Raw genomic sequence first — 15295 nt, 5'->3', positions numbered from 1 at the left:
AGAAAGATTATAACCTCTGTCATAGTCATCACTTAGAGTTTAAATAAAAGTAATAGCAATGTTTTGGTGAATTTTTGACATATTGCTAGAAAAACATTCTTCCAAAGAATATTAGCTCCTAGAATTCAACCTATGTATAAGTATGCTGATTATGATCATGATAATGTTTAATGATACCATAAGTATAAGCCGTGATGTTTATTTCTAATTCAGATACACAATAGCATGCTTATACCAGTCTACCAGTGAAGGAGGAATGGAAGTAGGGGTTTGGGGTTAGGTGTAAACTCTGTTTCTCAGCCATTTTCTGCCACTTTAGATACTGCTCAAGTTTCCCTCTTCTCTCCCTGAGGGAACAAAGAACTAACCAGGGCCTGAGGATGAAAAGTTTTCTTTACAAATCTGTAATTGTGACTTTATACCTGTCTTGCATTTTATTGCAGTGTCAAACAATATTATACCAACAATTTTTTCAATCCTGAATGACATTTTTACATGTAGATTTTAAGTGTTTCCACCTCGTACTAAAAATAAGAAAATAGCAAAAAAATATCTTGGATCTTCTAAATTTGCACAGAGATAAAAAAAATTTCTTTTAATTTTAAAGGTACTATTGTAGATGGCATGTTGTGTCCATATGTACACACATGTAAACACACACACACACACACACACACACACACACACATACATATATATATATATATATATATATATATATACACACATACACACATACATGTATGTTTGCATGTATAATATATGCACATAAATTCACACACATGTACATACATATATAGATACAAACAGTCACATATGTTTACATATGCAATTTTGAGTCATTGAAACAAGAACTATCATCACGGAACTACCCAAATAAATGAAAGATGATAGTAGCAGAATCTTTTTTTCTTGATATTATTGGCAGGTATAGTCAAATCTCTCCTTTTTAAAAACACAAATATTAATCAGAGTTAGCATGTTGAAAATCAAAACAAATGGATGTGATCATAAAGTATATACTCTCTAAAACCAAATACGGAGTCAGTGGGTCAATTTGTCTCAGCTGTCTGTCACATGCAAAGCACTGAGCATCTTTGTAGAGGACACTGGGATGTTCAACACAATAGGAGAGTAAGTCCTGAGCTAAACTTTAGACATCAGTCAAGAAGAGCTCATAGGACCGAAGACAAGCCCACTGGATGCCCGTGGGACACCAGGAAAATCAACTCGAACAAGGTGCGGCACCATTAGCGGAGACAGGGAATGAGCAGAGCATTGACAAATGGTGAGACTGGGCAGGCTTTGAAGATCCACTTTCCCTTGATGGTAATAGGGAATGATGTAGCTGTTGAGCAGCAGACTGACATGAGGGAAATGGTACCTGAGAACGATTATTCTTCAACAAGACAGCGAAAGGATAGGAGGAGAGAGAGAAAATAATCAGGAAATATGGAATGCTTTAAAAACCAAATTAAGATCATTTTATGTTTCAGTAAGAAAGATGAACTATAGACAGAGCAGGAAGAAAACTGATGTGAACTAAAAGCCGATTTTTGCCTAAGCTAGATCTTTGCCTAAGATAATTTGCCTATCAGTTTCTATTAATCAAGTGCACAATCGAACAGGGTGAACTCTAATTCAAATGTTGTACTTCAGATATAAAAAGGAAACGCTTTAAATGGACTTCAAGCTAGAGGCCTGGGAACTAGTCAGCCTCTGTGATTACTGCAGAGTCCAATGGAAGGACTCAGAGACAGAAAGAGCCACTGACTGACATGCTGTGCTTTTAATCTTCCAATATTTGACAGCGGTATTATCTCAGACAACCCACCTTCTTTATTTAATTTTACCCAATGTTTACAAATAGAAGGTTTTCGCAAACAGATCATTTTGATTGATTTTAGAGATTGCTGAGCTGAAAGCCTGAATTTTGTGTTTATTTTCAAAACATACTGATGGCTTTCTATAAAGTATTTTTGTATTTTAAAGAGAAAAATAGGAGTGAATAATCTCATATATTGAGTGGATTTTTATAGCAACTTAATATTTTGTGTTTATATTATGCATTGAAAGTGATATTATTGTTACTTTGCAAATGTTTTCTGATTTAGTGTCTAACAACAAATTAATAGAGGAACCATTAGAAATCATCAGAGGGACATTGATTAAAGGGGAAAAAAGACAATTAAAATGAATTTTCAATAAAAGTAATAATATCACTTTTAAGATATTTTCAAAACTTCAACATTATTTTCATATAAGAATTGGTAATACAAGTAAAATAAAATAAAGAGGATATAGTATTGTTTCTGTTTGAAGTCTCTAGATACCATAGAATTGAATTTTAAAATTTAACGGGCTAGTACTTGGCTCATTGTTGTAATTTGACGCTAGAGATCAGGCAGAAGAATTATCATGAGTTTGGAGTTTGAAGCCATAGTTAGCTCTCTGGACTATGGAATCAGAATGTCTTGAAATACCTATATATGATATATATATATATATATATATATGTGTGTGTGTGCATAGGTATATATAGGTATATATATAATGTGTGTGTATGTATGTATATATATATAAACATTAGTCAGTAATTATAAATAATATCTCACAAAAATAATTTCTTCTAGGATCTAGTGAAATCATTTCATAAATCCGAAGACATTTTGCCCAATACTTTTCAATAAACATAAATGTCAGTAGCATGCCTTGAATTCTCTCAAAATATATTATAATAAAAACCAGTCCTTTGCATTTTACTATAGTGGCCTGAACGTCTGTAATTCTATTATGAGTTATAGAATGCATTTTAAAAAACTATTAGCTCTTATTTTATGTTCTTTTACCTCTAGGCACATTCGTCATTACTATAATGGAATCATACAGGTTTATAATACAAGCTGAACACACATATCAGCGCAGGATCACAGACCTCATTCACGGTGGCATAGTAGCTTTCATGCTTGAATGTGGGGGAGTTGTCATTCCGATCTCGCACCACGATGCGTACTTCATGATAGATAACTGTGCCAACCTTCTTGTTGACACACTGGACTTGCACCACAATGGAGTGTATGTTCATTGGTGGCTGCGGGAAGAAATGACATCGTTTTAGACACCAACACACTTAACTGTTTCACTATTAGTTTGACCACTTCTTCTCTATGATAAGCCAAAAAGCAAGATATGGCCTGGTTTAAAAGTAAGAGGAGATGATCCTGATGGTTTCATCGTTGAATTCCACATCTAAACCTATAAGGCTTCAAGTGATATTATAATCATAAGATTTTGCTTGTGCATAGACACAGAACCCATGCTAAGATTTGCTTGAACCAAAAAAAAAAAAAAAGTCTTTCTTTATAAAATCCTAAGAAACAATGATCTTAAATTTATTTTTTGAAAACAAAGTCACATTAAACTTCTGAGAGGTGAGAAACTTTATAATTCTGTGTTCACTTACTTTTGTGAAAATAGCATGTCCCTTAATAATAAAATTAACATGAGCAAAAGAAAAACTTGACTCATAAGCCAACCACATTCAAACTGCCCACATATATACATACACATTGCCCGTCTCTTTTATGTGCACCATTTTTATCACTATCAGGCTTACCTATTTTCTCTAAATATTGTTTTTTCAGAATAACTCACAGAGGGCTTTCTCATCATAAGTATCCTGCCTCCACTCTGCCCCATTTTTCCAAGTTCCACTATTCGTATTTTTTACTTATCATCCACAACTTCATATATTCTATGCTTCATATGTTTGTTTTGAAGAGACTGGAGGACCCTTCTAACAGGGTGCTTTTCAATATCTAGTCACATCCCTCTACATAACACCTGATGTGTATTTAGGTCACGTGAGTGAATGTCGTCAGAGAAACCACTCATTTCTCACTCTGCTTCCAGAAATACTGCCTGGATGACTAAGGGAAAGTTTAAAACACCTCCAATGCTTACCTGCCTAACTCTGACAGTGGGGACCCAACAATAGTAATGTGATAGTAATTCAGTCATCATACAGGACTACCTACTACTGGGAACTTTCAACAAACACTTAACACTTACAGGATGTGAACTATCTTCCATTCACAAAACAGTGAATTGCCATCACCTTCACCAGTTTTTAATGTAATTATGATGCATTCGGCATTGTCCTTTGTCATGTAGTAGAGGTCCATTTTTTATAAGTACAGCATTATTTTTTCCATGTTTTGGAGGTACATTTATAAAATAAACAGCTATTCATTACTCATCCATTCACCATGTGCCAAAGATCCCTGGACCATGTTTCCCTGCCCATCAACAGTGTTGGTTTCCCTGGTCTGCCTCCTCTCTACTACTGATTATGTGTTATGTGTCTGACAATGACCTAGGCAGATCATCACCAATGTACACTAATCAAAACCCTACATTTGCTTCATAATACAAGCACATATGTATCAAACAAGATTAATAAACCAAATCTATCCATAAATTATGAAATAAATGGGCTCTCTATAATATAAACTAATAATTTGGGATTATAAGACAAGCCACTCCACTTAATATTTACAATCAATACAGATGACAGGGCAAACAACCCTGGGCCTGAGGGAGAGGAAAATGAATCCCAGACTGCATGCCACACCTGGAGATGAGACATGTGCTGCAGTAAATATGTTTAAACCACAGCAAAGGGTTACACAATCAGAAGGCACTTCTGTGTGCAACAAAATCAAAGGTAACAGAATTGGTAAGTGGTGGCCTCCTCAAAATATAGGTGAAGGCTATGCAACAGAGATGAAGCAGGAGTGGGTGAGTGGGTGGAGGAGCACCCTCATAGAGGCAAAGGGGAGAAGGGGGATGTGATGTGTCTGGGGTTTGGATGGTTGTCCTGGAAGGGGAATATTATTTGAAAGGTAAACAAAATGATTTTTAAAAACCTGATGAAAACAAAAATAATATAGATGAAGATCTTTACATGAGCTGTGACATCATTCTGTGCTTTAATGTCTGACATCGATGAAGACAGTGAAGTTATGTTTATAGAAATTCCAAGTAACACCCCTCCATTCACACACAGACACAGACACACACACACACACACACATACACACACAAGTCACAGGAACATATAACAAATACCATGACTAAGGACAAAACCATCTTAATAATTAACAATAAATAATACTGCAGTTTTGAAATAATACACTTAAGCCCCACCCCTAATTTGTTTAGAAAAAAAATCACCTAAATACTACAAATGACTACAGACATTTATATGAGCACATACTGATGAAAGACAGGTAGAAGATACACTTACATGCCAACAATAAAATCGGAGGGTGGAACATTAATGGGTAAACCCTATAACCATCGCTAATACCAGAAGCAAAGGAACTTAAGATAGCAGATATTTTACAAGTGAATAGAAAATAGAGGTAGTGCACTTTGAGAATATTTGATAACTTTCAGAAGTTATAAAAGACAAACAAATTGCCAATGTAAACCATTTTGTAAGAGGGCCTCTTTAATAAAACATCTCCGAATGCTACAGAGTAGTCTGCTAGCAAAGCCACCTGCAAGTTTCAAGTTTCAGATAAAGGACTGTTTTAAAGGACTGAATTGCAGAAAATTCACAGAATTTAAAGTAAGTGATCCCCTGTGCCTTTACTACAAGTTTCAAAGTAATTGCCCTAATAGCCTAGTCAAAAAAAAAAAAAAAGACTGTGTTTTAATTGTAAAGTAAAACCAGAATAAGTATACCTACTGCTATTTCTGGCACAACTTTTGGAAAACAATCAGGTAAGTTATATTCATCTGAAGTTATTTTTCTTCTAAATATTTCAAGAGAGACTTATAAATTCCATCATCTTCATTTGCTACTTTACATGGGACTGTACGGTTGGCACAAAAAGGTCACAGACTTTCAAAGGGAGTTAAATGCAGTGTATGAGGGTCCCCTTCTTCCAGCTAAGTACCTGTAAATTAGATATGAACAGGTCACCTGGAACTGCTGTCATTCTCAGCTCTGGCTCCCTGTGTGTGCACTGCTTAGTGGCTGGGATGAACTTAGGTGGCAATAAATTCCAACCACTGTGGATTACAGTGAAGTAAAGAGGTCCCTGTGGCAAATATTGAAGGCACAGTGTAATTTCGTATTGAAATAAATCCTATTCTCCTGTACAGGGAAGTCATAAATACATCACACATAGTCTTACTGAGTCGATTAGTCAGACTTTAGGGACTCTGCAATGCTTATGGAAGTGCTGGGGAGGTTTATGACTCTGTAATGATGGAAGTGTGGGGGAGATTTTGGTTGAGCTTGCACAGCTACAGGCGAAAGTCAGTCATGGCAGTTCTTTGATAATCTTTCTTCCATTTTGAATTCTATTCATGTGTTCTATTTATGAAACAAGGAAACACCCTATACATAAAATGTGTGGGGTATATGTTTAAAATAATCACATTTATATATCCCTAGAATTTCAAAAATGAATATTTAATGTACTATGCCAAAGTCAAGACTGCATGTTCGTGCAATGATATGAATCACTGGTTTATGAAGTTTAGCTCTCAAAGGTAATATTGGAAGCATGAGGTGAAGAAGAAACCTTTCAAAGCACATGGGAACACTGTAGTAGAAGAGAAAGATGGAAAATGAGCCACCTAGGATATAACACGAGAAGGAAATGTATGTAAACAAGGCAGTGATGTGCACACTGCAGATTCTAACACTCCTCTATGATAGAAGGGAAATGTAATATTTTTAGAAGCTGATTACTTAAATATTAATAATTTGGAAGTTTCATTATTAAAATGGGACTAATTTTTGTAAACCTTTAAGATTTGATCTTATTTTTTCATAGCGTATATAAAAGTGTGTCAAATTTGTACAGGCATGAATGGTTTTGCCATGTCTCCTTCCCTCTGTCTTGGGATTTGCTTACTATCTCCATATAATGAAAAATTATTGTTGTTTTATGCAAAAAAATTAGAAAAGGTGAAAGTATGTTCTAGGAATATCTATTTCACATTCTCAAGGCTTGGACTCACGCCCAAGCATATGGTAGACAAACTGTCTACCACTGGGCTCTGTAGTTCTAGCCCTTAGGTTGATATGCAAATGAAAACATAGAGGTAATGACTGTCCAGAGTTGTCTACTCCTTCAAAAATTAATCTTTATAAATAATGATGTAATTATAGGAGCTACATAAAAAACAAAATGCCAATTTGAAAACAGAATTAGGTATAAACTTAGATGAATTTAGATATATTTTATAGTTTTTAATACTATTTGTTATATGTTAAGTTCCAGATAGGTAAAGTTAACATGACCTAACCCTTAGATACTAAGAAAAGTTCTGTTAAATTTATATTAAATAATCACAATGAACATAAAACAGACTAGTTAAGACTATGGAGTGTAGAATGTATAATTACACACCAGTATCAACATTAGGAAGCAAATTTATGCATAAGCAGCATTTATTGATATGGTCCTTGCTGTGTTGTGGGAATTCACCCCTAGCAGCACAAATATGGTACTATGATAAAAAAGAAAAAATGAATTCTGGGTGGAGATGGGGTGGGAGAGAACCTAGAATTTAGGAGTAGGAGGTAGCAGCTCAGTGTGTGTGTGTGTGTGTGTGTGTGTGTGTGTGTGTGTGTGTGTGATCAAGATACAGAGCACAAAACCATAAAAATTCCAAAGAATTTAAAAGATTTCCTTAATTCTCTTGTGATTGCAATCACAAGTGGGGAGGGAGGGAGGGACTTGGGAGGGAAAGTGGATGGGGTGTGGGGGGGCAGTGTGGGGTAGAGGGGAACCTGATCTGGTATTGGATGAGGGGAAAGGACTGAAACCCTGAGAGCCAGCAGAAAAAAACACAAACAGGCAACCTCAGGAAATAGGAGGTGGGGGGGGGGACTCCCCAGAATGCATCAGAGACCTGGGAGGTGGAAGACTCCCAGGACTCATAGGGAGGGACCTGAGATGAAATGACAGCAGGGAGAGGGAACTTATAGAACCCACCTCCAGCAGAAAGACAGGACATCAAGTGAGGGATGGGGTTGTCATCCCACAGTCACACTTCTGACCCATAATTGTTTCTTTCTGAAAGAATTATAGGGATGGAAATGGAGAGGAGCCTGAGGAAAAGAAGGTCCAGTGACAGGCCCAAAGTGGGATCCAGCTCAAGGGGATGTTCTCAGGCCTGACACTATCACTGAGGCTATGGAACGCTCATAAAAAGGGATCTATCATGACTGCCCTACAAGCAACCCTAAGAGTCAGATGCAGTTATTTGCACCTAACCAATGGACAGCAGCTGACCTCTGTTGTTGAATTAGGGAAGGCTAAAGAAGTTGAGGAGAAGGGCAATTCTGTAGGAGGACCAGCAGTCTCAATTAATCTGGACCCCTGAGATCTCTCAAACACTAGACTACCAAACAGACAGCATCTACCAGCTGATCTGAGGCCCTCAACACACATACAGTAGAGGATTTCTAGGTCTGTGTTCATTCAGAGAAGATGCCCCTGACCCTCAAGAGACTGGAGACTCCAAGGAGTTTAGAGGTAAGGTGGTGTGGAGGGTGGGGGCATCCACTTGGAGATGGGGTGGGGTAGGGAGGAAGTGTGGGATGTAGAGCAGTCAGGGGGTGGATGAGGAGGGGCAGGGAATGGAATATGGAGTGTAAAAAATGAATTACAAATAAAATTAAATTAAAAAAAGAAATACCACCCCCCCAAAAAAAAGAATTTAAAAGACTTCCAATCAATTTTAGAGTCTATTTAAGATGAAGGTTGGGTGAACATTGAGATTGTCATGGGTTCCAAATGAGAGAAGGGAAGAGTGACAGAAAGGGATGCTGATGGACGCATGTGTAGATGTGGATGGGAGACGAGGCCACTCATCAGACCTGGCCAATGAAGAGTGCCTGGGTAGAATGGATAAAACCCTTTGAGCAGTAATAAAGTTCAAAATTGAAGGTGTTAGGTTTTCTTAGGTCATTGCTTTCCCTGGCCAAGGGCTTCTAATCTTTGCAATGAGTTTAGATCCATATTATACTATTGAAACAGATCCAGCCTGTTCTATTTAATTTATTGATTCCATAATAACAGGTACTCATTCCACACCTCACAGTGATTAAGTGATACTTGTCCCATGAGATCATAATTTGGCCTTTCAAAGATCCTTGAGTTTCTTAATATATACAATTGATTTTTATGACTTTGTTTAGGAGTCAATTCAGATAACTATACTGAACATAAACAAATAGGGGGAAAAACTGATAGCCAAAGCAATATTTAAAAATTGCCAAAGTGTTCATATTAACTCTTTTACAAATATTTTCTAATCAAATTCAAATATATGGAGCCTGGTAATTTGTATATTTTCTTATGAGTTTTTATTAAAATAATTAGCCTACTTAAAATTTTTAATTTTGAAATGTTGTTATTTACATTAAATTTGCTTTTTCCCCCCTATACAACCATGGTTATACAAACAATAGTTTATTTATAGCCTCAAAAAGCAAAGGGCAGAAAACTTGGCTTGGATTTCTTTCTCTAGAAAAAAAAATGTCATTATTACCTGCTTGAAATGCAACTCTAATTGGAGAAGTCCATTAAAATGTCCTCACTACACTTCTTTGTTAGAGTTCATTCAGACAAATAATTATTTAGTTTGTATTTATTTTAACGATTTGAAAAAATAAAAGCAGTTAATTTATGAACTGGATATTCATTTTAAAAGATAGAAACTTGAACTTTCTCTCAAGTTTATGAAAATGAATCAAATGAATAGAAATGAATCAAATGCTTGAAGACATGCATCTGAGACAAACTATGAAGAAGCCTCTCGATAGCTGAGGACATAACCAACAAAGTGTTATAAGTTGTCTTACATTAATAAAATGGGAGAGATTGGTAAGTATTCAAAGGCCAGAATATATAAAGAATTTAGAAGGTTCAGATTCAGTATGAAAACAAGTTCAAAGAACTTATCCAGAAATGTGCAAAAACTACGACTAGATACATCTCAGAAGGAAAAGTTTAAATGTCCCCCCAAAAAAAGTTATGAAGAAGGGTTGAATTTTACTATTTTAGTTGTCAAGGAAATGCAAGTCAAAGCCACACTAAAACATCCATTGTCTCACCTCAGCTAGACTGTCTAGTTTTATAAAAGAATACAAAAGTTAGCAAGGAGTGTTGAGACTTGAAGAGGGACTACTTGTACACTTTTGTTTGGAATGCAAATTTACCCAAGCATTGTGGCAAGTGTATGGAGCACCCAAGAGACTAGATCTACCACAAAATACAGCTATCCCACTACTGAGTATATATCAAAGGAAAATGGCATCAATATAGCAAAGGGAATTCTACATGTCAATGCTTGCCTCTAAAATACACCCTGTACTTCGATGTGGAATCAACCTGAGTGCCAGGCACACAACAATGGATAGAGAAAATGTGGTACATAGGCACAGTAGAAAATTCCTTAAATATAAAAGGAACTGTTATTTTATCACATAGTGAAATCGAAGGACTTTAAAGACTTTATGGTAAATGAAATAAAGTTAGGTACAGGAAGAGAAGTACTGGTATTCACTCAGATATGTATTCATATATTCTAGATACAGAAAGTTGGAATTTAGGATAGTGATTAGCAACTGATAGGAAGGGTAAAGGGGAAGCAGACAATAGGAGGTTTGAGTAAAGGTATACAAGTATAAACAGACAGAAGAAGCATAACACACTTTCTTCCTAAGAGTTAGTGTGTGAGAGAGAGAGAGAGTGTGTGTGTGTGTGCACATGTGTATGTGTGTGATATTACACAACAAGCTATTGCCCATTTTCTAGATAACAGAAGAGTATGGCTCAAAGGCTCCACACATCCTAATGATAGGAGATGGAAAATCAACCATAGCTTATTATATGGATTTGATGTTATAAATCCTATGTGTGTGTTGAAATATCATGTTAGAATTCACAAATGTATATGCTTAAAGTCTTCACAAATACACAAGGAAAACTTTTACTATAGAGCCGGGAGGCATGAATATCAAAAAGCTAAACCACCACCATGAAAGACAGAAATGGAGCATCTAAATATATAAATGCTCAAGAGTCTGATCTGTGGGGACGAGGGTAGTGGATTGACAAAGAAAGACAGGCAGGACCACAGGGGCAAAGATGAAGAAATACAGAGGCAGATACACAAGACCTCTGAGGCTACGACCAAGTAGGCTTCTTCTGCAAATATTATTAACATTTCACCTAAATCATCTCCTTATATTTATCTGAAGTCATTTTAAAGCTTATTGGCCAAAACATTCAATTTTTTTTTTTTAGTCTTAGGAAAGTATCAGGCTATGTCTCAGATACAAGAGAATCATGTATACTAAAACGTTTTTGTAGCATTTTGTTTTGTTTCATTTTTTTTTAATATACTGAATGAATGCAGAGTCAATGATCATAGCATGGAGCTTGGCAGCTGTTTGTAGGCTCAAACACAATTATCAGCTCTGTGTGGATCTACAAAAACATTCACATTGTTTATTATGGCTCACTCTATTCATAAAAGGAATGAGCCAAATTATTTGGCTTCAACCCCCAGAATTATATTTCTGGCAAATAATCCATGTTTAACAAGAAAGTAGAGTTTGGTTTTTGTTCACAATAATAAGCTCCTTAATAATAATGTGTGTTTTGTCAATATTTACTTTTTGAATAGAGATACATACTAAGTTAAGTAGAATTTAATATATTATAAAATGTATACATCTATCTGCATGTTTATATACATATGCTGGGAAGCATCATAATAAATAAAATCTGGATGTGATAAGCAAGCACTCAAACCTTGCTCCACATTTATTAGTAGAAATTGTTCACAAGAAGTATTGTTAAGAAGAGCTACTTGGAGCAATAGAGACACTGACTTACCCATAATATTTTCAGTCCCAAATGTATCCTGTCTACAAGAAATGCAGGTACTGGGAATGAAGCAGAGACTGAGGGAATAGTCAACAGATAACTGGTCCAACTTGAGACCCATACCATGGACAAGTAACAATCTCTGACAATATTAATGATACTCTGTCATGCTTGCAGACCTGAGAGGGTCCACCCAGCAACTAACTCAGACAGATCAAGGAGTCAGAAAGCCACACAGTAGATGGAGCTTAAAAAACTATTATAGAAAAATAGGAGGAAGGTTTTTGAACCCCAAAGGGGATAGGAATTCAACAGGAAGACCATTAGGGAAGTCAAGAGTCTGAACCACCAACCAAAGAACATACATGTACTGGACCTAAGTCTCCCACACATATGTAGCAGGTGTTCAGCTTGGTCTTCCTGTGGTTCCCGAACAACTGGAATGGATACTATCCTAAAAGCTGTTCCCTTTATGTGGGATATGTTTTTCTAGCAGGGCTGCCTTATGTGGCCTCCATGAGAGAGAAAGCACCTAGCTTCGCAGAGAGTTGAAGTACCAGGGTGGGAGGGATACCCAGGCAGGGTCCCACCCACTCAGAAGAGAAGGGGAGGAGTATGGGGGAAACATTGTCATAGGGGGTAACCTGGAGGTGAGCAGTGAGTAGGATGTATAGTGAATAAGTAAAAAATAAAATTAAAAATAAAGAATAGCCCACTTGGTAGTCTAACCCATGACCTTCACCCCATACTGCAACATCAGACCTATGTAGGAGCCATAGCTATTTGCTTTCTTGCCTGTTCTGACAACTGAACCTCAGTCCTTGCCACCTATCCACCCTCCCATCCCAGAATGTAGCTACACCTGTACATGGGTGAGTCCTTGTTAAACCTCAATTATCTCATCCTACTTATATATGATATAATATCTTCCATGAGACCCCAAAAACTCTACCACACAATCTGGACAGAAAATCAAGAATTATAGTGAAGTAGCAAGACAAACACCAACCTACAGAAATCAGTAGCCTTTCTATACATCAATAACAATCTGAGAAACAATGACCCTAGTGACACCTCCACTTCCCATAGCTTCAAAATATACCTATTTATAAACCTAACCAACAAGGTGAAGTGCCTACACAATAAAAAGCTTAAGCCTTTGAAACCAGAGATTGAGGAAGATACACGAAGATGTACAAAGACGGTGGATGCTCATGGATTGATAGAATGTTGTAAAAATGATCTTCCTACTGAAAAAATGTAAAGATTCAATGCAATTCACATTAACACACACAACATTCTTCAATGAAATATATATGTACATATATATGTATATGTATATATACATATATGTATATGTATGTGTGTATGTGTATATATATGTGTGTATATATATATATATATATATATATATATATATATATATATATATTAGAATGCATATGGAAGAACAAGAGGCCCAGGAGAACCAAAGCCAAAGCAAACCTGGACAAAGAATAATGCTGGAGAGGTTTTCATACCAGATTACAAGCGATATTACAATGTTATAACAGTAAGTACTTAATGATGCTATCACAACACAGCAAAGTAAAACAAAGGAAGAAAAATGGATGACCAATACATGAGTTCCTTTCACAATGGCCATGTTATATTTGACAAAGTTGCCAGCAACACACACTGTAGGAAAGACAGCATCTTCAACAAATTATGCTGGACAAACTGGATGTCCACTTGAAGAAGGATAGAATTAGATGTATATTTATTGCCTACATAAAAATCCCCTCCAAACACACACACACACACACACACACACACACACCAACAACAACAAAAAAAGAAAAAAATCCCCTCCGAAGAGATCAAAGACTTCAATGTGAAACTTGAAATGCTAAAACTTCTGAAAGAAAACATATGTGGTACCCAAGAAAGCATAGGAATATAAAAGGACTTTCTGAATAGGACTTCTTTTTTTTTTTTTTTAGGAATAAGACCAAAATATGACAAATGAGAAAAATAAAAATTAAGCAAGTGAAGAGGAAGACCATAGGAGTCACCTATTCAAGATTAATATCTATAAAGAACTAGGAGGAGGAAGAGAAGAATAAGGGGACGAGAAGGAAGAGGAGGAGAAAGAAGAAGAAAGAAGGAGGAGGAGGAGAAGAGGAGGAGGAGGAGGAGGAGGAGGAGGAGGAGGAGGAGGAGGAGGAGGAGGAGGAGGAGGAGGAAGAAGAAGAAGAAGAAGAAGAAGAAGAAGAAGAAGAAGAAGAAGAAGAAGAAGAAGAAGAAGAAGGCGGCGACGACAACGACAAGGAGGAAGAGGTGAGAGAACAAATTGCCCAATTAAAAAAAAAATGTGCTATAGATCTCAAAAGGTAATTTTAAAAAGAAGTAAAAATTATTGAGGAATATCTGAATGATATTGATGACATCTCTAGCAATTAGAAAAGTGCATACAATTAATATTCCATGTTATAATACTCAAACTGTCTTTGAATAACAAAGGAACTGATAAAAAATTGCTTATGAGAGTACAGGGAAAGGAGAGTCCTTATTCACTGATGGTTGGATTACAAACAGAAGTCAGTATGAGGGTTTTTAATAACCTAAAGATAGATTTATGGTATGTCCCATTCTTAGCATATTTATAAAGGACTCAACATCCTAGTACAGACAAACTATTCTATTCAAATAACTAGAAAATAAAAATACAGATGCCTTTGACTGATGAATGGATAATGAAACTGTGGTACATATACACAATCAATATTTTTGATGTGAGTAGCCACATTCCTCAACTGGGGGTCGTGCCTATCCACTGGATACAGTATGCACAGATTCTATCTCCCCTTTGTTGTGTAATTTTGGCTAATAATCCAGAATTCCTCCTGTCAAAAGGAAATGCAGAGACAAAGAGTGGAGCAGAAACTGAAGGAAAGGCTATCCAGAGTCTGCCACACCTAGGGATCTATTCCATCTGCAGACACTAAACCCAGACACTATTGCTAATGCCAGGAAGCACTTGCTGACAGGAACCTATTATAGCTGTCCCCTGAGAGGCTCTGCCAGAGCCTGACAAATACAGATGCTGATGCATGCAGGCAATCATTGGATTGAGCATGGAGACACCAATGGAGAAGTTAGGGCAAGGACTGAAGAAGCTGAAGGGGTTTGCAACCCCATAGGAAGAACATTATTATCAACAAACCAGACCCCCAAAAGCTCTCAGGGACTAAACCACAAACCAGAGAGTATACATGGGGGAACCCATGGCTCCAGCTGGATATGTAGCAGAGGATGGCCTTGTCGGGCATCAATGGGAGGAGAGGCCATTGGTCCTTTGGATGCTTGAAGAAGACCAGTGTATGGAA

General features: G+C 36.6%; 1 protein-coding gene across 35 annotated transcripts in view; it reads right to left on the bottom strand.

Annotated features, from left to right (window-relative positions):
• Pcdh15 (protocadherin 15) overlaps window positions 1-15295 on the bottom strand; it is a 1553555-nt gene that overhangs the window by 461467 nt on the left and 1076793 nt on the right. For all 35 annotated transcript variants that reach the window (XR_001779427.2, XR_001779431.2, XR_001779430.2 and 32 more), the window contains one exon: window positions 2936-3091. Coding sequence is in view for 18 of the 35 variants with exons in the window: in XM_017313785.2 (XP_017169274.1) it covers window positions 2936-3091 (156 nt within the window). In the remaining 17 variants the exon portion in view is untranslated. The remainder of the gene's footprint in view (window positions 1-2935; window positions 3092-15295) is intronic.

Source organism: Mus musculus, chromosome 10 (assembly GCF_000001635.26).
Source record: "Mus musculus strain C57BL/6J chromosome 10, GRCm38.p6 C57BL/6J".
In the NCBI taxonomy this organism is placed as follows: Eukaryota; Metazoa; Chordata; class Mammalia; order Rodentia; family Muridae; genus Mus; species Mus musculus.
This window is presented reverse-complemented; position numbering and strand designations above follow the sequence as displayed.